This window comes from Plecotus auritus (assembly GCF_963455305.1).
Source record: "Plecotus auritus genome assembly, chromosome: 4".
NCBI lineage: Eukaryota > Metazoa > Chordata > Mammalia > Chiroptera > Vespertilionidae > Plecotus > Plecotus auritus.
In genome coordinates this window covers 155,626,038-155,650,814 of record NC_137775.1, presented here as the reverse complement: position 1 = coordinate 155,650,814, position 24,777 = coordinate 155,626,038, and the positions used below count along the sequence as shown (strand labels likewise).

General features: G+C 32.4%; 1 protein-coding gene across 2 annotated transcripts in view; it reads left to right on the top strand.

Annotated features, from left to right (window-relative positions):
* HGF (hepatocyte growth factor) overlaps positions 1–24,452 on the top strand; it is a 69,458-nt gene extending 45,006 nt beyond the window's left edge. For both annotated transcript variants that reach the window (XM_080665504.1, XM_080665503.1), the window contains exons 9-18: positions 402–529; positions 4,118–4,220; positions 7,453–7,586; positions 12,038–12,076; positions 13,488–13,584; positions 16,687–16,761; positions 17,608–17,754; positions 18,102–18,208; positions 18,329–18,474; positions 21,671–24,452. In XM_080665504.1, the coding sequence (XP_080521630.1) occupies positions 402–529; positions 4,118–4,220; positions 7,453–7,586; positions 12,038–12,076; positions 13,488–13,584; positions 16,687–16,761; positions 17,608–17,754; positions 18,102–18,208; positions 18,329–18,474; positions 21,671–21,847 (1,153 nt within the window). In that variant the 3' untranslated portion in view covers positions 21,848–24,452. The remainder of the gene's footprint in view (positions 1–401; positions 530–4,117; positions 4,221–7,452; positions 7,587–12,037; positions 12,077–13,487; positions 13,585–16,686; positions 16,762–17,607; positions 17,755–18,101; positions 18,209–18,328; positions 18,475–21,670) is intronic.
* The last annotated feature ends 325 nt before the right edge of the window (positions 24,453–24,777 follow it).

The following is a 24,777-nucleotide window of genomic DNA, read 5'->3' as shown; positions in this document are numbered from 1 at the left end:
CTATTAATAATAGCCTTTATTCTGCAGAGAGATGCATGTTGTTTCTATATTATATATGAGCCATAAAGACAATAAATAAGAGTTTAGTTTTCAAATGTGTAACAGTTGAGAGTTCTAGTATTGACAATGAGTGAGAAGAATGAAGTGAGTGGTACCAGTTCTCTCTTTTGTGAAGTAGGAGTGTTTGTCTGGAACTCCAGGCCGGTGGGAGGAAAAGAATACTGACATCTGACAGCAAGTTTTTCAGTAATGGGGCAGTGTCCATTGCATATATTGAATTCCAAATTGTTCTAACTATCCTAAAACTAAAACTTAGGGCTCTCATTATTGACACGCACACATTCTGGGCGGGTCTAGAGGTGTAGTAGTGCAATTTACATTAACTTGCTTATTCTTAATAGGGACCTAAGAGAAAATTATTGCCGAAATCCAGATGGGGCTGAGTCACCCTGGTGTTTTACCACTGATCCAAACATCCGAGTTGGCTACTGCTCCCAAATTCCAAAATGTGACGTGTCGAGAGGACAAGGTAATAGTTGACATTTTGCAATATGCGCGTGATTAAATTCAGGGGAACTGCCTAAAGGGAGCTCACAATTTACAGCAGAAAGCCTACTTCTCATTGCACTGCTTTTGCTGAAAAGCAAATGAAGTCCCAGAGTCTAAAATTGGATTTCTTTTTCGTATTCATTTGCTCAATGTTTATTTACTTATTTGCCTGTATACCAGTTCTAGGCACTGGAGATATACTAGGAAACAAAACAAAATTCTTTGACCCCTTGAAACTAAATTCTGGTAAATAGAAAACAAGCAAAGTAAAAACGAGGTCGGGATAGTAAGTTAGTTTGTGGTAAGTGCTAGAGAGAAAAGCGTTCCAGTTAGAAGAGAGGAGTTTTGCTACTTTATGTTTTAACTTGAGGCCCAGTGCACAAATTCATGCATGGGTGGAGTTCCTCAGCCTGGCCGGCCAGCGGGGCCCATCGAGGCCAACGAGGGGCAGGGACCATGGGAGATTGCCCGGCTGCCGGAGATTGGCTGTGGGAGTGCACTGACCACCAGGGGGCAGCTCCTACATTGAGTGTCTGCCCCCTGGTGGTCATCACACATCATAGTGACCAGTTGACTGGTAGTTCGGTCGATAGGTCTTAATGGTCGCTTAGGCTTTTATATATAAATATATTATATATATATATATATATATATAATTGTTTGGGAAGATCTTACATATTAAGAACACCTGAAAAAAGTCAGGGAGCACATGTGCCATATGCAAATGTTTATAAAAGGCATTCTAGATAGAAAAAATCAACAACTGAAAATGGCATGAGATGGAAAAGTGCTTGAAACGTTTAAAGAAAAAGAAAATAATTGTGGCTGGTAGAGACTGAGCAAGATAGAGAGTTGCAGGAGATGAGGTTATAGAGCAATTGGCTAAAATCGCATAGACCTTGTAGGAGTTGGAAGGATTTACACTTTTATTCTGAAAGGGAAGGAACTCTGTTGTAGGGTTCTGAGAAGAGAAGTTAAATGATTTGTCTGACTTAAATTTTAACTAGATGACTTTGGCTGCATTAAGGAAAATAGCCAGAACTTCTGACAAGGGGCCAAACAGGGGAATCAGTTGAGTGATTGTTTCAGTTATTTAGGAGATGAGAGTTATGGGGACCTGGGTGTTAGCAGGGGAGATAGTATGTAACAATGGGGTTTGAGATAAATCACCATTGTACTTAAAAACATAGATGCCATTGAAGGTAATTGTTTCAGGAGGAGTAGTAGAGAAAAGTCAGATTGAAATAGATTTTTAAAAGAAATAATTTGTCAAAGATTATTAATAATGTTGGGTTATGGGCATGTATTAGTATATAGTAAATCGAGAGCTCTAATTTTTGAATAATTATTTTTTTCACATAAATTTAATTATGATGGCCATGGTTAGTTCTAAATCATCCTAAAAAGTCCAAGCCAAATTTAAAGCTTCATTTCATAGATTTATTGTCTTACACATACTCATCCATCCTTTAACCTCCTTCTCAGTGACATTTTTCACGAACAACTCTGAACACAGCTGCAGAGAGAAGAGGGGATGAGTCCCTTTTCAGTCAATTTCACTGTTCTTTGGCAGATTTTAAAGGTCATTTGGAAATAAAGTTAAAACCAATGATTAAGGGCGTCTTGGCATCAGCTGGATGTTTTATTCCTATCTTGCTCATTCAACTATTACTGATAATTTGTGATCATAGAGGCAAAAAAGAACAATTGCTTTATAAGCTTCTGGTATATATTAAGACACTTTTGTGTGTAGTACATATATATGACTTACTAAAAGATCAGGTAATATAAAATGAGAGTTTTGTATTTTAGAAGTTAAGTAGATGTTATTGTTTATCTAATAAGTGCACAAATTAATAGACAAAGAAATTAGTTTTATAGAATTTAAATAACTTACCTAAATACTCAAATTAGCACAGCTGTGACTGAATATAACTCTCCTTAAAATGATCTTTCCATTATTCCATGCTTTATCTTTTTTATTAATACTTTAACATTTATTGCATTGTTTTTTTAAATAATGTATTGTATGATACATTACAACAAAGCACAGGCTCTGTGGGACAATTTAAAAGTGAAGACCTATTTAATAGACAATTCAACATACAGCTGTGAAATTTTAACACTGTTATGCTATTGTTTGATATTGCCAAGCTAATGGGGCGTGCGCACACACTCACACACACACACTCACAAGAATGTTGCTGTTATCCTCTCCATATACCAGAAAATATAAATTTCACATATAGATTGATAAGTTAGAAATTTCTTCTCAAATCTTGCAACACCTGAATTAGCATATATATAAATGCTCTTCTAATTGGATATTAAATAACTTTGTTTAAAAAATAAAATCTTAAATTACAGACTTTCTTTATAAATGTTGATAAAACACAATTTATTAGATTATGTGAGATACACTTAAGAGAATTCATAAGCACATTTCTATCACTCCTTCTACTACTAACAATAGTATTGCTACCACTACCACTGCTATTACTGGCAGTAATAATACCTAAATGGAAGGAGCAGGGGAGAAGAAAATATTCATTTACAAGAAAATGATGACTAATAAATAAAAAGTGTGGGAAATAAAAATATAACCATTTTAAAACCAGCATAGTACTAATTCATGCAAAATTAACCAAAGTATGCCTAAGTCATTAAGTGACTATTACTTGGCAGTAGGATGTTTACTCAGTCTCAAAGGTCTCAACATTTTTTGTTTTTGTTGTTATATAAAAAGAAGTTTTTCTTTTATACCACTTAACAAAGATATCAAACTCACCAGTAATAATGATAAAAGCTCTGAAAAGAACAAAATATCACCTATTCAACATTTCTGTCTTTAACTTGATTTTATTCGTGAGAAAATAAAAGATGAAATTAAAGAGCATTTGCAAAACACTTGGTTTGGCCTGGCTGGTGTGGCTAACTGGTTGAGCATATAGACCCCTGAACCAAGAGGTCACTGGTTCTATTCCTGGTTTGATTCCCAATCAGGGCACATACCCAGATTGCAGGTTGCAGGCTCAGTCCCTAGTAGGGGGTGTGCAGGTGGCAGTGCTCTCTAACATATGGTGATGTTTTTCTCATCTATCTCTCTATCCCTCGTCCTTCCTCTCTCTAAAATCAATTAAAAAAAAACCCAACATATTAAAAACAAACAAAACACAGCTGGCTTGGGTGACTCAGATTGCCAATCACATGAAAGATAAAATGAAATCACAACAAATGTGATGAGTATGTGAGTGTTCATTATGTCATTCTTTTCTGAAGAAAACGTTGGGAAATATATATGTCATTCTAAAAAGTCCCACTTTAAGTGTCCTTAAAGGCACCCATTTAATTTTTTCTTTGATTAAAAAAAATGTGCAATTTACTGCATAAAATCTCATTTTAATGAAAAAGAAATTTGGCTGAAAATAAAGTACTTTAGTTTGTACAGATTTTAGAGTAATTTAATTTTTATGTTGACTTTCATGAATTTATATTTTATAAAAATGTTTTTGTTCTATCTGTATTCCCTAGTATTTACTAGTTTTTTTCCCCATATATTTCTGTTTAGATTGTTATCGTGGAAATGGCAAAAATTATATGGGCAATTTATCCAAAACACGATCTGGACTAACATGCTCAATGTGGGATAAGAACATGGAAGATTTACACCGGTGTGTAAATTTTTTTCTTACAATATGTAGAATGTAATGATAACAGTAATAGATATATGCAGGTATCCACATTGCTATTTCTTTCCATTATTTATATATCATCATAAGCTAACAAAAACATTAGATTGATTATTCATGCAACTCAATTTAATATTTTATCTCTAAGCAGCAAACTTTTAAATAAGAAATTCAAACCAGTACATATTTATTGAGCACTTACTATATGTTCTGCTTTGTGATAGGTGCGATGGGGAACATTAACAAAAAGTGGATATACATTTTAACTCCATCTTTATGGAGGATATTGTCATATTGAGAAAATAATTTACATTACTTGATAAGAATGCATAATTAAGTGATAAATCTTATGTTTCATGTAGTGTATTATATTATGTTCTAATAATTATCGTTAATATTCATAAAATTGAGTAAGTTATCATTTTCATGTACATGCATACCTTAAAATCCAATTAACTACTAAAAACTTAGAAAGACAGGTTTCCTTATATAACCTTATTTTGACTTATAAAATGTTTCTAAAATAAAAGGAATGTAATTGGAAAAAATACTATATAGTTCAGAGAAGTAGAGGTTTTGACATTGGACATATTCACAGAAAAATAAGTTATCTTCCACCCAAACCTAGCAACACTGCGAATGTGTTTGAAATTACAAAAGAAGAGCCATACTTGTGACATAAAATATCCCAGAATATATGCATGGTTGCTTTATATGAGTTATCACACTTGACCATTCTATATGTGTGAATAAGAAATTTAGGACTCAGAGAAGTTGAGTCATTTTGCCTCCAGCCACACTTTAACTTTAAAGCCTTTATTCTCTTTCAGAATATACTCACTAGTGGATGATAGCGTTTCAATTAATTTACTTCACAAATAGTGATAATTCTAAAGTAGTGCTCTCTAACATAAATATGCATTCCACATATGTAAGCTGCACATGTACATTTAAGTTTTCTAATAGACACATTTAAAGAAGTAAAAATAAACAGGAAGAATTGTTTTTATAAATATAGTTTTATTATTAATCAAATATATCTAAAGCTTTTTTATTTTAATATGTATTCAATATAAATTAATGAGATCTTTTACATTTTTATAGTAAAATGTAAAAGCTTCAAGATCTGGCATATATTTACAATTCTAGCACCATTCAACTTGGATTAGCCACACATCAATTTCTCAGTAGCCACATGTAGCTAATAGCCACTGTATTGGGTACAGTAGCTCTAGGACTTCAAGCATAAGCAGAATTCTGTCCTCATAGATCTCACGTTCTAGTATGTAAAGCCAGAAAACAGAAAATGCCAGTATCATATTGTAAAAATTATGAAAACAGCTTATTTTATGCTGTGGGAATGCAAAGAAGTGCCACTCAAACCTTTGATCATCAGGAAGACTTCTTAGAGGAAGGGACATTAGCTGTGACATGAGATAAGTAGGAACTGGTGAAAGGAAATATGGGAGAAAGCATGCATTAGGCAGAAGGTATAGCTTGTTCAAAAGCCTAAAGGTTGAATTGTTTGAAAATCAGAAATAATTTTGGTAAGGTTGAAACAATGTAATTTGGCCACTGTCCATAGAAAAGGAATTCTCCAGTGGCAAGACTATATAGAGCCCTGTAAGCTGTTTTAAAAAAGTTTGGATTTTATCCTAAGCATTAAAGGGATTCATTAACGAATTTTAGGCAGGAACCAGCATGATTAAAATTAAATGCTGCTTTTAACCCTGCTATTTTAAAACTAATTTTTGGAAATACAAAGGGGTGGATCTAGCTCTTATGGACAGACCTGTGAGAGACAATTGTACTAACTCTGCCTTTACTAATTTCTCATTAGAAGGTCAATGTTTTTATGATGCAAGTATTTACACCACAAAAATCAGCAGGGGCAACCTATAAAGACTCCCTTCCTACACACTTCAGAGTTCCGGTTGCTAAATATTTAGCAGCATATTACTGGAAAGATGTGACATTTACTTAGGTATTGCAATGGTTATAACTATTAGTTTACTAAGCTTAAAATTACTTTTGGAAATAGTTAAGTCATTTGGAAATAATTTGTAGGAAATTGATGAATGATTAAGTTGCATGGTGGCACTTAGGTTATATATGTAAATCACATAGAACCTGGCACATAGCATTATATGTGTTTGCTGTTGTTATTGCTCCAGAAAATAAACCTAAGTTTTAAAAGATGATCTTAAGTTTCTATGTCCAAAGTTCTTCCCAATTTTTAAAATTACATATTAATTATAGTAAAGATGGTAGTAATTAATAATCCAAAACAAATCCAGTTAGAGGTATAGTTTTTATGACTTGATTAGGATGGCCATGTAGAATTTGACTTCACTAATATTACTGAGGTAAATATAAATATCAATCTATAATAATAAAAGCAAATATGCAAGTTGATTGAACAGTAGAATAGTGGAACGACCGTCCGGGTGACCTTCCAGATGGCCTTCCAGACGGCCTTCCAGACGAAGCTGGGGCTGCGAGGGCTGAGGCAGCCAGGGCTGTGAGGGCCTACTCACGCACGAATTTTGTGCATCGGGCCTCTAGTGTTATGTAAGCAGGTATGGTCTTATATACAGTATTTTTGCTTTTCTTTTGTAATAAATTTAGTGAAGATGTAAAATATGAAAGGCCAAAGTGTTACTCAGGTATCTGTCAAGAAGTCACATTTTGTGACTCTATAACCAATGATATTTTATAATTTAACTATTTTATTATTAATTTTTCAATGTTTCTTCTTGTATTTTGGCATAGTTATTTTGCAAGAGATGCTTCATATGTCACTGAAACAAAAAAGTACTTTGCAATGGATTATGTTTTCTAGTTATTTTATAATATTGATGTTCTTTGTCATCTGCTCTTTTTTTTTTGCCAATGTTTCTCCATTTCCATGCACAGGTATATTATTGCCTTACCACTGCAATTATTAAATAGAAATAAAGTCATAAAATCTTTCATTATTTAACTATGCTAATTATGCAGCCCTATTTCATATTCCTGAGCTAGAGAATATGCTTCCAAACTGTAGAAGCAACAAAATAAATATCAAACAAAGTAATCAAAATTCATATCAGTTGAAGCTTGTACGATATCTATAATGAAAATTATGTGCTCGGGTTTTATCTTTTTGTTGACATTTTGTTTTTCTTGGACAAAATGAGCGTCTTGTGATGTTCAGAGTATTTTGTTTATGCAGGCATATCTTCTGGGAACCAGATGCTAGCAAGCTAAATAAGAATTACTGTCGGAATCCTGATGATGATGCCCATGGTCCCTGGTGTTACACGGGAAATCCTCTCATTCCTTGGGATTATTGCCCTATATCTCGTTGTAAGTATATTTAATGATCTTTTTCAGGTGAAATATTTTAAATATACTGCATCTTCTCTAAATTGATATCTTAATCAGAGGTGAAAATAATAATATAGGAGGGATGCATTTGATCCCTTAATGAGAATGTATTACACACACACACACACACACACACACACACACACACACACACACACTTTCTTCATCTTTCATCTAGATAAGGAGACATTCTGCTGACCTTTAAAATATATATATATATATATATATATATATATATATATATATATATATATGGAAAGGAGAAGGAGAGAGAGATAGAAACATCAAATGATGAGAGAGAAGAGAGAATCATTGATTGGCTGCCTCCTACCTGCCCCACACTGAGGATTGGGCATGCACCCCAATCAGGAATCGAACCATGACCTCCTAGTTCCTAGGTCGATGCTCAACCACTGAGCCATGCCAACCAGGTCATTCTGCTGACCTTTTAAAAGAAGATTTTCCTTCCTCAGAAGTTTCTCAAATTTAATCCAGAAACAATCATTGGTCATGGCTCTAATATGACTGCTCTAGGAAGAACTCCCCATTCACATCACCAGTACTATCTGTTCAGCCCTTGAATGTACCAGAGCTTTCAGCAAAGGCCCCCAACCCACTAACCATCCCAAGAAGAGACCTAAGGTAGTGGCGCTTCTCTCTTCTCAGTTATTTAGCCCAAGATTAAGAAGTCTGGAGCATTCCATCCACTCTCTGAGCCCAAGAGAATTTGGTTAAAAGAGTATTAGTGCATAAAGAAAAAGATACATGTAAAATATATATCTGATATACTTCACATAAAAGAGTTCCTATATATCAGTAAGGAAAAGATAACTCAGGAGAAAAATAAAGAAAACAAATCCTCAAAAATAAATAGTGTTTCTCTGGTGTTCTGTTTTTCCCACATTAGGGTTTTCGTAGGTCCTGAAAATGTTCTTTTATAGAAGATGTCTTTCAAGTTTTAATGCTAAAACAAACAAGCAAACAAACCTACTTCTTTGGCACACAAATTTTTTTTAAAAAAAGTTGAAGTAATTTTTCTAAATATTACTTTTACCTCATGGAAAATTTTTGTGATGTTTCTGTGATTAAGAATAAGGATGTCCAGCCGGCATGGCTTAGTGGTTGAGCATTGACCTATGAACCAGATCACAAGTTCAATTCTGGCCAGTGCATATGCCTGGAATTGTGGGCTCAATCCCTTAGGGGGCATGGAGGAGGCAGCCAATCAATGATCCTTTCTCATTAATGTTTCTATCTCTCTCCCCCTCACCCTTCCTCTCTGAAATCAATAAAAATATATTTTAAAAAAAGACTAATAAAGGCTAGTAGACTATCCAATGATCTAGGGAGAAGGAAAAAATTCAATGATCTGGCTTTTAAATAAGGTTCTAAAGCTTTTCCTACAGAATTCCAGATATGTAAAAATCCCGGTAGCTTAGTTTTAGCACATAGAGTAAAATGCTCTCACAGAATCTCAGGGAACTGTGCTTTGGATTACAAACCTAATTGACACAGTGCTCTAATAATTTAAAAGTTTTAAAAACATATTTCCAACTAACATTTTAAAACTAAACGTTGTCGTGTGCTATTGAAAGACTTCAAGTTGTTGCTAGTATTTGATTAAATGCTATTGCAGATAACTCATTTTTATTTCAATTTATTCTAAACATTAATTTTAATAAATATTTTTACACTGTCATCTTTCTAACTAATATTTATAGCCAGGATTTATTTACATTTTACCACTGTTGAAAGGATAATAAAATTTATCTTTAGAAGATTTGAAGTCTTATTTATTTAACTGTAGAGACTATATAAATCATTTTTGCACTATACAATTGTGGTACAAAACATGTAAAGGTTTTATTAGCTTACAAAATTATACTTAACATATATTTTTAACATCAAATATGCAAAAACAAGACTGGAGAAATGTTTAGACATTTATCTGTACACAAACACAATATAGCTTAGAAAAAAATCTTAGTTTTTAACAACTAGAGAGTAGTGATTAAGAGCTTTATCTCTGACCTCTGGGTAAGAATTCCAACCCTATCACTATAAGTGCCTTGGGCAAGTTATTACATTTAAGTTTGTATTTATTTATTCATTTTTAACAATTTAAAATTGAGTTACTATTGTGTGCCAAGCCCTATATAACACACTAGTTATACAACAATATAAACAATGTTTCTTACCTTTACATAGTTTTCAGTGTAGAAAGGAGACATTTATGTAAATAATTGCAAATATAATTATTTTAAATATATATATATTCATAGTAAAATAAATAATGAGAATGGGAGCATTGATATCTGCCTGGAGAAATATGTGATGTTCATAAAGTTTTGAACCTGACTCAAAAATTTAAGCATATATTAAAAGGTTTATTTTGTTTTCAATAACAGCTCATGGTTTGAATCTGAGGCCATATAAACACTCAACACATAAATATAACTTTTATCATTGACATGTTTTCCTTCTTCAAAATATAAGTTGAATCAATACATACATATTTTTTTTCATATTTGAGTACTATGGTGGAGATAGTGGGAAAGAAGTTAAAGAGGAAAATTGAGAATAGTATTTGATGGTAAAATAGAAAAGGCCTAGAGAGCAGTTTTTCAAGGTTTTGCTCTAAGTGTACAACAGAAGAAACTGGAATGCTTTTTAAAAATTCGTAATCTAGCCTTCAACTCAGAATCTCCAGAAATCTGACTTTAAGTGGTATTTCAGCTAATTCTAAAGTGGGAGAAATATTTGCTTACAGGAAACTATATATATCTATATATTACCAATGATTAATATTAATGTCAATAATATTAATTAATTATTATTAAATGTGTATACATTTTTAAATTTTAAATATTTTAGTAAGGTACAATAATGAACTAAATACTGTGTTGTTCTATTAGCTTGATACTTAGAAATAGAAAACTTGATATGCAATTAAGGATAGAATAAATAGTCTTTCTCATCAGGCTAACATAAGAAATAAATATATAGTTTTTTATTGTAGAATTTTTAAGTACTTGAGTGGAAAAAACAATGTCCTTGATGTTTTAATGACCCACAGTCAGCCTCAACCCTTATTTGTACTATAAACTAAAACCTTGACCTCAGCTGACTCTAAGACAAAACCCTCCCTCAGGATAAGCTAAAGGGAAAGTAAATAATGAAATTTATATGTTTTCCTTTACCCTTATTCATTTAAAATATCTAGACCTGGTAAATTAGCTTAAGTAAAATCTCTTGAGAGTCTGTATAAGTAACAATCAAATTTGCATCTATTACAAAGAAATCCATATGCCATTATTCTTTTGTTGTCAGTTTATTTGAGCTCAGAGCATTTCCAGGGATTAACAACCACCTGGGTCTAAACAGTGCTTGACTAAACTCTATGCCATCAATTCTGAACAGTGGAACATTAAACTCCAGGAAATGAATTGTGCCTCATTTGTTACTGCATAAGTACTCTCAAATCCTAGCATCTTCTAAGCCTTTCTCTTTGTAGCAATTAAGCCTCAGTAAGGAAGTTATGAAAAAGTAGTAAGTTATGAAGTTTTAGTTAGAATTAATTCCAGTTTCTAGTGTTCTCTTTTTTCCATGTTTTTTACTATCATCTGGAAAAAACAATTTTGAAATATTCTAAGAAAAAAAGTTATATTGTTATTCTTTTTCCCCATTGTTGATGTTGATTTCTGCCTTCTGGAATTCTTAAAGTTTTTTGAAGCATGTGAAATTTCAATTATCCTCAACTGTATTTAAAAAAAATAATTTTCAGCCTTAACCAGATTGGCTCAGTGGATAGAGCGTCGGCCTACGGGACTCAAGGTTCCAGGTTCGATTCTGGTCAAGGGCATGTACCTTGGTTGCGAGCACATCCCCAGCAGGAGGTGTGCAGGAGGCAGCTGATCGATGTTTCTCTCTCATCGATGTTCCTAACTCTCTGTCCCTCTCCCTTCCGCTCTGTAAAAAAAAATCAATAAAATATATATTAAAAAAATAATTTTCAGAAAAAATATAAATGGGCCACACTACAGTAAAACTACAATTTATCTATATGAATGGCACAAGCAAACAATAATAAGTATTAGTGCTATTAAATGAAATGGTCCCTGTGTACAATGTTGGGGATCTTGGTAGTGAGGCAGCTCCTTGATGCCAATAAACACCCTCCACAGTCATAAAATAGGGCTTTCCCCACATCACCCCCTACCAGTAGGCACACACCTTCACTATTGTCCAGTAAAAATGACACATAATTACTCAAAAGAGTACTATTACATTTTGTCTTTGAATAAAATGTCAATAATTTTAGTAAATTATCCAATTCATGGATATTTCAATTTCAGCATATAGCTTTGGTTTTATATTACAGAAATATATATGTATGAATTATGTATATATGTACACACTTATTTTTACAGGTGAAGGTGATACCACACCTACAATAGTCAACTTAGACCGTAAGTAATATTTTCTATATTTGTGTCTCTATGTGTCAGAAATGAGTCATTACTTTCATCATAGGAAAATACCTTATCACTATATTAACTTCCATTATAAAAATAAGTTAGTCTATTTTTACTAATTTTTTTTGATGTGCACATGTATGGGTTTACAAAGGTAACTGCATACTAAATATCAAAATTCAATTCTGTAGCAGACATTATAAGAAGTAATATTTAACCTTGGAAAAGCATTTATATATCTTTTAATTCTGGCCAAAATGTATGTATGGACCTTTACCCTCTTTTTAAGTTAATAAAGATGCAAAAACCAGAAGGAATGAAACCAAAAGGTTGGGAAATTATGCAGCATCTCTATCCAGCTCTATTTTTAAAGTTCTTTGCATGCTCTAGTAGGCCAAAGATGACACAGCCTGAGATGTTCAGTTAAACCTTAATTTAAGAAAATCTGTTGAGAGCCACTGGTTTTTAATTTTCACATATTTTTTGGGCTAAAGGAAATCACTCAAGTGTTTTGATTTAAGAGTCCACCTGCTTTGTTTCAGACTGAAGAAGCTAGTAGAGGTCATTTTTAGACTAGTTGATAGGATAAGGCTACTAGTTTACTAGTTGGAGGGTCAGAAAAAAGTTTACTTCAGAGAATTCTGTATTGTCATTTGGATATAATGATTTGAATATAGTAATTATGTCATTTGGATACAATATCAATAATTATAATATTGATAACCTATTTTAAAATTGCTCTGCATTCTTACTTTACTATTTCAGAAATAATAAACTCTATATAATTTCTGTTTGTTTCATTCAGGCTATTGATTTGCGTTGGCATTTAGAAATTACCACCATAAATGACATAGTTAAATTTTATGTTGAGGTTGGTGGGGGAAATACAATCACTAATAGACATGGAGAACTCTACTTTCTTAGTGCTGGGTGAGGAAAGCCACTGTCGCTCTCAGGGCAATGCTGTTGACCTTGAGTTGATTAGTTTTTCTGTGTTACTCATCTAAGATGAGGATTGCAAACATTTTGGGCCTGATTTGGAACTGTAGCCATAAAACATTTTCACCATCAAATGTTCTTCTGACAGAATTATGGTAGTTACATTTGCCTAGGTACCCTTGCCAAGTGGCACAGTATTAAACAATGTTTTGTTAAAATATTAAGGGGAGTGGGGTGAGAGTGAGTGGATAAAAAAAGTAAAGGAAACAGCCTAAGAATATATGTGCATACCCCATAGACATGAACAACCATTTGTAAGGACCAAGGAAGGTGGAGGCAGGGGAGAGTGGAGGTGGGAAAATGGGAGAAGGAGGACTCCTGCAATAATGTCAATATTAATTTTTTAAATTAAAAACACTTATGTATATAAATCATATATAGAAGTTATGTTTGGTTCTCTTTTTAGATCCTGTAATATCTTGTGCCAAAACAAAACAATTACGAGTTGTAAATGGAATTCCAACACGAACAAATGTAGGATGGATGGTTAGTTTGAAATACAGGTAATTATTAATGACACAAATCATATGTATTTGGCTTATTTGCAGAAGGTGTATTCCCAGCAGTATGGCCACATGTGGTTACACAGATTGTGCCCTCCACATGGGCACTCATATGAGGGGGGCTCAAGAGAGGATTGATGACATTCTGCTTGCCAAACAGCCCTATATTTTGCAATTTGTTCCTCTTCAGAGAGTACCTTTTTATTTAATTATTTTTATTAGATTGGGGTGACATTGGTCAACCTGAACATATAGATCTCAGGTGTGTGTTTCTATGTTATAAGATCTGTATATTGTACCATGTGCCCACCATCCAAAGTCAAATCTTCTCCTGTCACCATATATTAGGACCCCCTTATGTCCCCACCCTCTTTCTGTCCCCACCCACTATTATTTGTGTTCACCAGTTTCAGTTTTATATCCCACATATGAGTGAAATCATATGGTCCTTAGCTTTTTCTGACGACTTATTTTACTTAGCACAGTGTTCTCAAATGACGCTATCTCATCTTTTCTTATAGCTGAGTAGTATTCCATCATTTATATGTACAGTACCCTTTTAAATGTTCACAAAAGTCTCATATGTGTTGGCATTGTCCCTAATTACAAGTGGCACTTCAATTCCGATTAAGCAAAACATAGAGAACTTACTTATACCTTGATATCACCAGACTAGTTATAATTCATATGCTATTAATTTCCCAGTCCAGGATATTGTGACTTTATTTTCTAACATGCCTCATCATAATTATATCACAAATTTTATATTTCTTCTAAATTTTTGAATTTTCCTTGTGATACTAATGAGACTGGCAAAGATGTTAAATTCTAGAATATTTTACCATTAAGAAAAATATTAATAAACAATAGTGATGGCCCTAGCCAGTTTAGCTCAGTGGATAGAATGTTGGCCTACAGACTGAAGGGTCCCAGGTTCGATTCTGGTCAAGGACACATGCCTAGGTTGTGGGCTCAATCCCCAGTAGGGGGCATGCAGGAGGCAGCCAATCAATGATTCTTTCTCATCATTGATGTTTCTATCTCTCTTTCCCTTTCCCTTCCTCTTTGAAATTGATAAAAATAAAAATAAAGATATGAGAACTAAGCATAAATATTAAAAACAAAACAATAGTGATGGTTGAGTATTCCTGCTATTGTAATATTTAGTGTAGATAAAAAAATTCTTGGCATGTGTATTTCCCAATGCTTTAAAGAATGAATGGTATGTTCTATATGAAATCACTATGCAAAATATACTGTTATACAAAAATTAAGGTTAGTAATTCTGTTGTAAGTGTTTTATATTGAACATGAGAGTTAACTTAAAATATGATCTTAAAACTTTTTTTATACTACATATATTATGCCATATGGTAATCAGAATGTTAAAATATTTTTGTCAATACCCATCTTTACTAGAGCCTCATCACTCAACAATGAACCTGAATTTTAACTACATTTTCTATTGTTTTTAAGACATCTTACATTTCCCCTCCAAGCCTTTGTGCTGTTCTTCCCACTACATGTTGTAGCTTTCTTCCTCCATATTTTGTGCTTGGAAAATCCTTCTCATTCTTCAAATACAAATTCAAATATATCTTGTTTTGGGAAACCCTCTTTGTTCCTTTAACTATAGCCTCCTAGAGTAGAGAAAGAAAGTACATATTTTACTACAATTAAGTCACAGTGATATTAAAGTAGAATAGAGACAACTTGAAATCGAAGTTCTTTTATGAATAAGCCAATTCTTAGCAAACAGAATCATTTGATATATACCAGGTAGAAGATGGTCTAAAGTTCTCTTTCAGTATGTCTTTCTTTTGAGAAATAAATGACCAACTTTTATAAATATGTGTGATGATAATTGTAGGGTAGCTGTCCTAGGTGTGTAGTACTGAAATAGTTGTAAAACCTACCAGAATTTTAAAGCTAATTGTACAAGATGAAGATTTAATGAAGGCTGCAAAATTTATGGGGACTGTTTCATTCTATTTATTATAGAAAATGTTTAAAAAATCCATATCTCTAAAATAATTATACTTTGCAAATCTCATAACTCCATAAAAAAGAGATATGTACATATGAATTTATTATTACCAATACAATATACAAGGATACTCCTTTGGAAGATTCTGTGGAGAAGTAGATAAAACTGTTTTTCATTAGATCAGAGTACTATAAACTTTTAAGGGAAAATATTTTTTTTAAATCCAAGTTCTCTAGTAACAACAGCTGTTTAGTTATTCTTCCAAAACACATACTGAGAGGAACAGAAATTAAAACTCGATATATACTCTTATCCTCTTGTGTGGTACAGGCCATAAATAACCATGGTCTTAATCTGGGAATCTTTTGCTATTATTCTCACAAGCACTGAACATCTGTACACTTTGTAAATGTAAATTGTGAAAAGTTGTACATTTTTTTTTATTTCTCTGCCAAAAACAATGGATTTACAGATTTTGGATATCACCAACTAAATGTACTAGTATTTATTATTCTCCACAAATCTTAAAATTTTTGAGATGATATGTCTTGCAAACTTGTTTTAATGATATGTTGCTGGTCTTAAACTGAACAAACAAATGTATTCAAACTCAGTTGTATTTTAAGTTAACATATCAGAGCTAAATAATGGTAATGAACAAAGGAAATAGTGTCCAAATTTTATATATTGCTGCCACCACATGTCTTTTAGAGTTTAAATAAAAACTTAAATTTCTATTTCTCATAATTAAACACTGAATAGGTCTATGTTGTTTTTATGGTTCATATTTTTGTCCGTTCTAATTATCCTATATGTGTAGCACATACTTTCTCTCACAAGGAATGGATCTTGGTATGTAGTGACAGCGTTCCAAATAGAAAAATAAAGTTGATTTCATAAAATTGTAATCACATTATGAAAAGAAAATGCTAACACTGCAGTCACCAAACATCATCTTTCTGATAAAAGGATTACTCATTTTATTCTAGTTGGGTTAATTTCTACATTTTTCTCTCAAATGCATTTATTTTTAACAAATATAGCCATAGATTTTGAGTTAATTGGCAGCCAACCTTGCACAGATGTTACTTGTTTCTCTTTCCTCTTTCTTGTAGAAATAAACATATCTGCGGAGGATCATTGATAAAGGAAAGTTGGATTCTTACCGCAAGGCAGTGTTTCCCTTCTCGGTAAAGTGTTTCTGAAACCAGTTATTTGTTTTGAGCAGTTAAAAATATGCATGGCTTCCACTTAGCTTTTAGACTTAGTACGTGTATTTATTTAACAGAGATTCACCAGCATGGGGTGAAAACACTATTTTATAAGATTTAGCTAACAAAACTTTCTTTGACTTAATTATATTTACTTACTGGGTACTGCTTCTATTCACCTTTCCCCACAATTGGCATTACTCTAATTTAAGGGGAAAATTGCTAGAATCATGCAAATAACTTAATCACAACCTCTTGTACTCTATATTTCTAGATAGAAATTCTTTTTCTGTTTTTGTTTCTTTTTATTATTGAATATAGTGAATTATCAAAAACTTTCTCCCAATCCTCACTTCTGCTATCTAATGGAGAGATAGCCTCCAAATCATCCTGGGGATAATTTCCAATGAAACTTAGTCTAAGGAAAAGATAGGAGGCAGCATTTGTAAGCTAACTTCCTGACTCTCATCAAGGTCACTCCGATTTTGTTAGCATAAATCTTCAACCCCCATTAAGAAACCAAACATACACACAGCTGAAGTAAAAGAAAACTTTGCAGTAAAATTGCCTGAAAAAATTTTCTCTCTACAAAATATAATCAAAATTTTTGAAACAGCCATTTAGATGTTCATCAGTTTATAAGCTATTTCTTACATGTACTTTTAGCCATCAGAACTTTGCATAATAAATATGTTGCTCTTTATTATATATTTGAATGAGATTTTAAATTTAGGTGATTTTTCTGCGCTTATAAGCTAAAATAATATATATGAATAATCTTACACAATTTAAAATTATATTTTACCTTTTTTATTTTTTACTTAGAAACAGAGACTTGAAAGACTATGAAGTTTGGCTTGGAATTCATGATGTCCATGGAAGAGGAGATGAGAAACGCAAACAGGTTCTCAATGTTTCCCAGGTGGTATACGGGCCTGAAGGATCAGATCTGGTATTACTAAAGCTTGCTAGGTTAGTTCCTATAGGAGGTTTTGTATTTTTAACCTAGACTGAAATTGTTAAAGCTCTTTCCACTATGTGGCTATTCGTCCACTCTCATGTAGATTTGTTAAAAAAATGTAAGTCATGTGTTATATATGAATGTATATGTGTGTGTATGTGTGTATAACTAATTTACCTACCATCTACTACAGATTTCTAAATTATATATTAAACATTTCCTTTTTCTGTTTTCTTTGTTAAGAAACATGACTTTTTATTCTCTCTAAACATCATATTAAATATTAAAACTACATTTCAATCTGTTAATTTGTACTGAATCCAATCAAGAATGCTACCATTATATTTTGTCTTTTCAGACCTGCTGTCCTAGATAATTTTGTTAGTACAATTGATTTACCCAATTATGGATGCATAATTCCTGAAAAAACAACTTGCAGTGTTTACGGCTGGGGCTACACTGGATGTAAGTTATTTTTCATAAGATAAGGCAATACCATATCTATTTTATTAAAAAATTTTGTTTCTTATTTTTCTCACCTTACCCTGTGCTCATTAACTGTACATTTTTTTTTCACTATTCTAGTGATCAACTCTGATGGTCTATTACGAGTAGCACATCTCTTTATTATGGGGAATGAGAAATGCAGCCAATATCATCAAGGGAAGGTGACTCTGAATGAATCTGAAATATGTGCTGGAGCTGAAAATATTGCAACGGGACCATGCGAGGTAAAAAGGGAGCTTTTTAAATAAGGCATAAGTGATTAGTAGCATAGTTTCTCATGTTTATTTTTTGTCTATATTTTTCAAACAAAAATCATTGTACACCAACATGTTCCAAGAGAGAGGAATTGGTAAAGATAACTCAGTATTATCTTTGTACTTTTTATTTGAACTAAACAGTGATACAATCCATGTTTCATTAGCAGTAAACTATGATGGCATTTGTCTCTAAAAACAACACACACAAAAAAAACCCAAAACACAAACAAAAAGCCCCAATAAACTAACAGAGCCAGAACTCTAAAAGAAGCTGTTCTAATGAGACGCATCCAATAGGAGTTTGATATAATAGCTTTAATTGTTCTAATGTTTTTCTAAATTTATCTAATCTTCCAAAATTCTCCCTAAATGGACCATATTAATAATTTTATTAAGAAATATCTCTCTAACCCAACCAGTGTGGCTCAGTGGTTGAGAGTCCACCTATGAACCAGGAGGTTACAGTTCAATTCCCAGTCAGGGAACATGCCCAGATTGCAGGCTCGATCCCTAGTAGGGGGCTTGCAGGAGGCAGCTGATCAATGATTCTCTCTCATCACTGATGTTTCTGTCTCTCCCTGTTCCTCTCTGAAATCAATAACAAAATATATGTATATTTTAAAAGAAATACTTGTCTAGTTTTTAACTTTTAAATGTGTTTTTCATTAAGTCAGTGTGTGTGTGTGTGTGTGTGTGTGTGTGTGTGTGTGTGTGTGTGTTAACAAATTCTATTTTAAAAACCAAAAGGTCAAAGTCTATGACTGTAAGAGTTTGGACATTATAATTTGTTAGGCAACTGTTCTTTCAACTTGGCAGTGTTCCTATCCCTGTTTTACATAGACAAGCTGTTAAACTGTTACTTTAGATGTATTTTTGAATGTAAGAGACACACTCCTCAAGCCTGGGAGCTGTGGAATTGTAGAATATTATGTGTAGCAAAGCATAGAATGAGTTCAGTATTAGTGAAATGTCTTTTGACATGTAGGAAATGGACTAAGTATGGAGCATTAATATGTATAGAAATGCATGTGTTAAATATAATGCTCTGAGACTTATTCCTGAAAAGAAAGCATTTACTTAGTTAAGGATATTTTAGAACTGCTTAAGATGATATGGTTAGAAACAGATTATATATTTATAACCACTTTTAAATTCCGTTTTTCCAGTAAGTCAGTATTACTGTGTTCATTATACCAAATGAAAAGAACAAGGAGAAAGGAATACTCCCTCCCTTGCTCCCTCCCTTCCTTCCTTCCTTCCTTCCTTCCTTCCTTCCTTCCTTCCTTCCTTCCTTCCTTCCTTCCTTCCTTCCTTCCCTCCCTCCCTCCCTCCCTCCCTCCCTCCCTCTCTCCCTCCCTCCCCTCCCTCCCTCCCTTCTTTCCTTCCTTCCTTCCTTCCTTCCTTCCTTCCTTCCTTCCTTCCTTCCTTCCTTCCTTCCTTCACTCCTTTCTTCTCCCCCACACAAGAGGCCTGTGAGCATGAAGTTTGAGCTAGACCCAGTCTTTGCTATCATTTAAGAAGCTATGCACTTATCCCAGCCCTACTGCCATTACTAAAAATGCTTTGGCAACTGGTCTTCAGGAATAGCCTGTAATCAGGTTTATCATCTATGCATTCTTAGATTCCTAACTTTAGCATTGGAGTTTTCATCACATTATCACGTACTTGTTACTTTTACTATAGGGACAAGATTTGACTTCAAGTTGATTCTACCACTTCTCAAAAATAGATTGATCCTCTAGAATATTTTTTAAAACTGGGCAATAAATCACTGAAACCACTGAAATCTAAACACTTAAAAAAGAAATCTCCCAAATGTTTGTAGCACCACATTTAGTAAAAGTTACCCAACATAAATTGCTTTGACGATAAAGCAGTTTACTGGTGATCTTATTTTAAAATCAAATGTATTAACTCATGTGGCATGATTTATATGAAGTCTCATAGAATAAACTATTTTTTTACTGTTTTATGTTCTACTTCACCCTTACTTGGATTTTTCCCATCATAGAATGTTGATAGCTCTCTTCTTTCCATCTGTATCACAGAACTAAATTTCGCAGTAGTTAGTTTTATCTCATCACATCACTGTTGTGAGAGAATTAAGATAGTTTCAAACACTCTTCTTTATACCAGGATGCCGAAAGTCATTTATCATAATTGTAGGAGGCTACATAGCTCATGAAGGTGATGAAGCACATTTGTAATGATTATATACAACAATATGTATAAATAGAGGGTGGGGCAAAAGTAGGTTTACAGTTATGAGTATGCGAAATACAGTTTTATTCTCATATTCTTATATATTCATTATTGTATTATTTTCCATACAAACAACTGTAAGCCTACTTTTGCCCCACCCCATATATGGGAATATAAAAATATACACAAAAAATAATCTATTCATCTCTTCATTTATCTATCACACATCTATATTTGATGATATAACAGGGTTACCATACAAAAAATGCCATAAAATCACAGTCTGCCTTCCACAAAGAGGGGTATAAAATATAAACATAACTATGTATAACTACTAATGCCAATCGTAAGTACAAAAACATTCCTTCTTTATGCCTGGAAAAGCAATATCTAAACAGTAAATAGAATTATTTTTGTCAATTACATGTTTTTGTTTCACTTGTTCATATCATTTTAGAGACAGGATTGGAGGAAGGAAAAAAAAGCTTTAGAAATAAAATTTAATGCAATTTAATCATTAAACATATATAATTACAGGTGGGTCTTTTGGTACTTACATTTATCTACATTTTCCAAATATTCTGTATTGAACATATTTTAAATATCAGAAGAAAGTAAAAATAAATATAAAATCTACCTTCTTAAATAGCTATGAGTGGCTATGTGTTAGTATGCATTCAAAAGAGGCAAAATCCACTTTTAAAGATGGAAAATAGGTCATTCTTAAATGAATACTACACATTATAGAACACTTTGAACTTTTGTACTTATCTCAGTCTTAGTTAACTCAATAGAAATATAATCAATGGTTTAGTACATAAATTTTATTTAAATTAAAGTTATTCTCTTTTTTGTATATATGTACCTTTGAGATACAAATCTATATAGAAAATGTTAATGAATCATTTTTATTTCTAAAATAATACTTTGTTGTTGTTATTGTCATGTGTCTTCTTCCTAGGGGGATTATGGTGGTCCGCTTGTTTGTGAACAACATAAAATGAGAATGGTTCTTGGTGTCATTGTTCCTGGTCGTGGATGTGCCATTGCAAATCGTCCTGGCATTTTTGTCCGAGTAGCATATTATGCAAAATGGATACATAAAGTTATATTAACATATAAGGTACCACAGTCATAGCTGATGTAACTGTGCCTGAAGTTTCCATCAATACAACTCTCTTTTACATGAGGATTCAAAGAACATGGAATTAAAATGTCACTTAAAACAATCCTAAGACACTTGAGTGTCATGTTTGTTAGCTACTCATTAATATTTATGGGTGTTTTCTGTTGTTTTGTTTGTGAGTGTTATTTTGTAAATGTTGAAGTGAATTAAGGTACATGCAAGTGCAGTAACATATCTCCTGAAGATACTTGAATGGATTAAAAAATGCAAAGGTATAATTGCTGGATGATAAAAGACTTAATGGGAAAATCAATTAATCTCTCTACACTGCTTTCCAAGGTTAGTTTCTTAAGAATGAATGCACCATAAGTTAAACATTATTTTAACCTCACAAAAATAATTTATACCTTGTTTTTTTTTAAATTGTAACTCCATATTGTTATATTACCTTTCATATGCCATACATTATATTTCATTTGTTCCTCCTTACTGTGTATCCTGTAATACTAGTACACATACTTTTTATAAGAACTTGTACCCATATACACAACCCTGGGTGCACTAGAGTTCAAATTGTGGTGTATCTAATGTAACCCTTAAATATTCTGACAGAGTGCTTATAGTTTTTCCTTAAGAAAAAAACAAAAACAAACATAAAGACCAGTAGAAATATTAAGAAAAGGTGCAAAATAGAAATGACAAGCTCATCCTGATATATAATCTGCAAATGACCTCTAGGGTTGGCATTGAAGGTGTGTTCATGACCCACAAAGTTAAATAATACCTAATCTAGGTGGCTACATATATTTATCATCCTAGTTATTTTATGTAGTTTCTAATTCTTAAAGGGAAGAGAGTGATGTGTGTATTAGTGTCATTCCTCTATTCCAAATTTAGGGCCACTTTTTTATGTAAGATATTTTTAGATTTATTTTCCTATAGTATTTTTTAAAATCTTAGATGAATATGCAATTGAAGTTTAAAGTATTTTTAAAAATTATTTCAGGGGAAATTTTTCATGTCTCCAAAGATTTGCAAATAACCCCTTTTCAAATTATTCATTAAAGTATATATTGATGAAAAAAATCGAAATACTTTTTTTTCTACCTGGAAGTCTTTTAGCCTAATAAAACTTTACTCAAGTAAAGGAAAAATGTAAAATAAAAGGAAAAAAGTGACTTGTCCAAACTCTTTGTATTCAATTTCCTTAAAAATTGAATCTGTTAAATGAGCTATTTTATCAAGATCTTAACTTCATTTTACATAGATATTTCCTAACACCATGGAAAATAGTCATTAAAATTTTGTATTCTGTATGATAATAACTAAATTATCATATTACTGTATTTGTTGTGATTAGCTGAATATCATATATTGTCAAAAAATGAGAAAAAGAGTAATAGGTTCTGAATTTTTACAAAATCTTCCCTTATAGAAGATCTTTAAAAATAATGATTTGAATTATTAAAATCCAGCATCCACACTTCTCCAACTAGTTTCTCTTGAATGATCTTTATTAAGGCCAAGGATTTTATTAAAGGGTAAAAACAGCATCACCAATAAACCATCAGACATGGTGTACAAAGAAGTTCTCCCCTTGGGAAGTTTTCTTTGTAATAGAGGGAAATGGGAGGAATTGACAATAAAAGCAAGATGAACAAAATCTGTGTTATTTTAGGTGGTAGGACAGGGTATAATCATATATTTTTATCTAGTGAAGGATACTATTACCTGGGCATTCTTTTCTTAATAAACTACAAACATGAAAAATCCAATTTATCCCAAAATCCATTTCATTTTGAGTCATGGACCAAACTATCTTTCAAAAGAGAAGTTTTCATTGCTATTTTTGTTTTGGCTGTTTGAATAATGGTCATATATTGTTATAATTATGGACATTTTCTGATGTCTACCAGGAATAGTAATGTAAAATTAAAATATGTGTCATAATGCCTCTGCTGTGCAGAAGGGATGATAATCCTTTTGTATGCTTCTTTAATTTTATTGTAAAATATGTAATGACTTTTACCTATGTGCTGTGGGCAGGTCCTCAGTAAAATGGTTTCTATTAAATCAATCTCTAGTATCAACAGGCTCTTGCTTGCTATCTCAGTGTTTCAAACTGTGGGAAATATGAGACACTGGAAAGCAAGAAAAATAACAATAATGGTATGTGATAGCAAAATTGTATTTCACTTATTCCTGTGAATATTTCTTGTTGGTACCAATGGTACTGTACAAAGTGAATGTTATAGCCACAACATTCTCTTGAAGAAAAAAAACACTGTCAAGAAGTTAAAAATTGCTGTCAGGCATTTTCTTGTTGTTTCAAAACATGTTTTTTAAAGAAATACTGGTTTTGCAATGTAGGGATCATGGTGTAAATAATTTTAATAAACGCTAATACTAAAAATCATTAAAGTGATGATTTACTAAGGTTCAAAAATTGACTACTTTTAAATAATTATATCTCATATTTATAGACAAACTCATTTGAAAAACAAAAATAATTTGAATAAAAAGACATAGTGTGAACAAATTAATTTTCACAATAAAGCCCAAAAATAGGTTATCTTTTAAAGTTCAACTAAGGTCTGAACTAAGAATTTACTAATACAAAAAAATAAAACATTAAAACTCTCTGGGCCTTATAAATCTTGACAGTGTAATTTTAAGTAGATAACTTCCATTTGCACAAAAAGTTTCTGTCTTTAGGAAACTGAAAATGGAATACTGTGGATGTTATGACTGTTTATGTTGTGTGTAAATAGGAAATTGATAAGCTGCCTATTCAGTGGTATAGCAGGATGCTTACCCAAAAAGGGAACACTGTGGTTATGACTTGTATATGAAGTGTCTGTAGTTAATAAAGTTGCTATTTTTATAACCATGATTATATTAATATTATTCTTAATGATAATAAAATATTTTACCAAAATGCT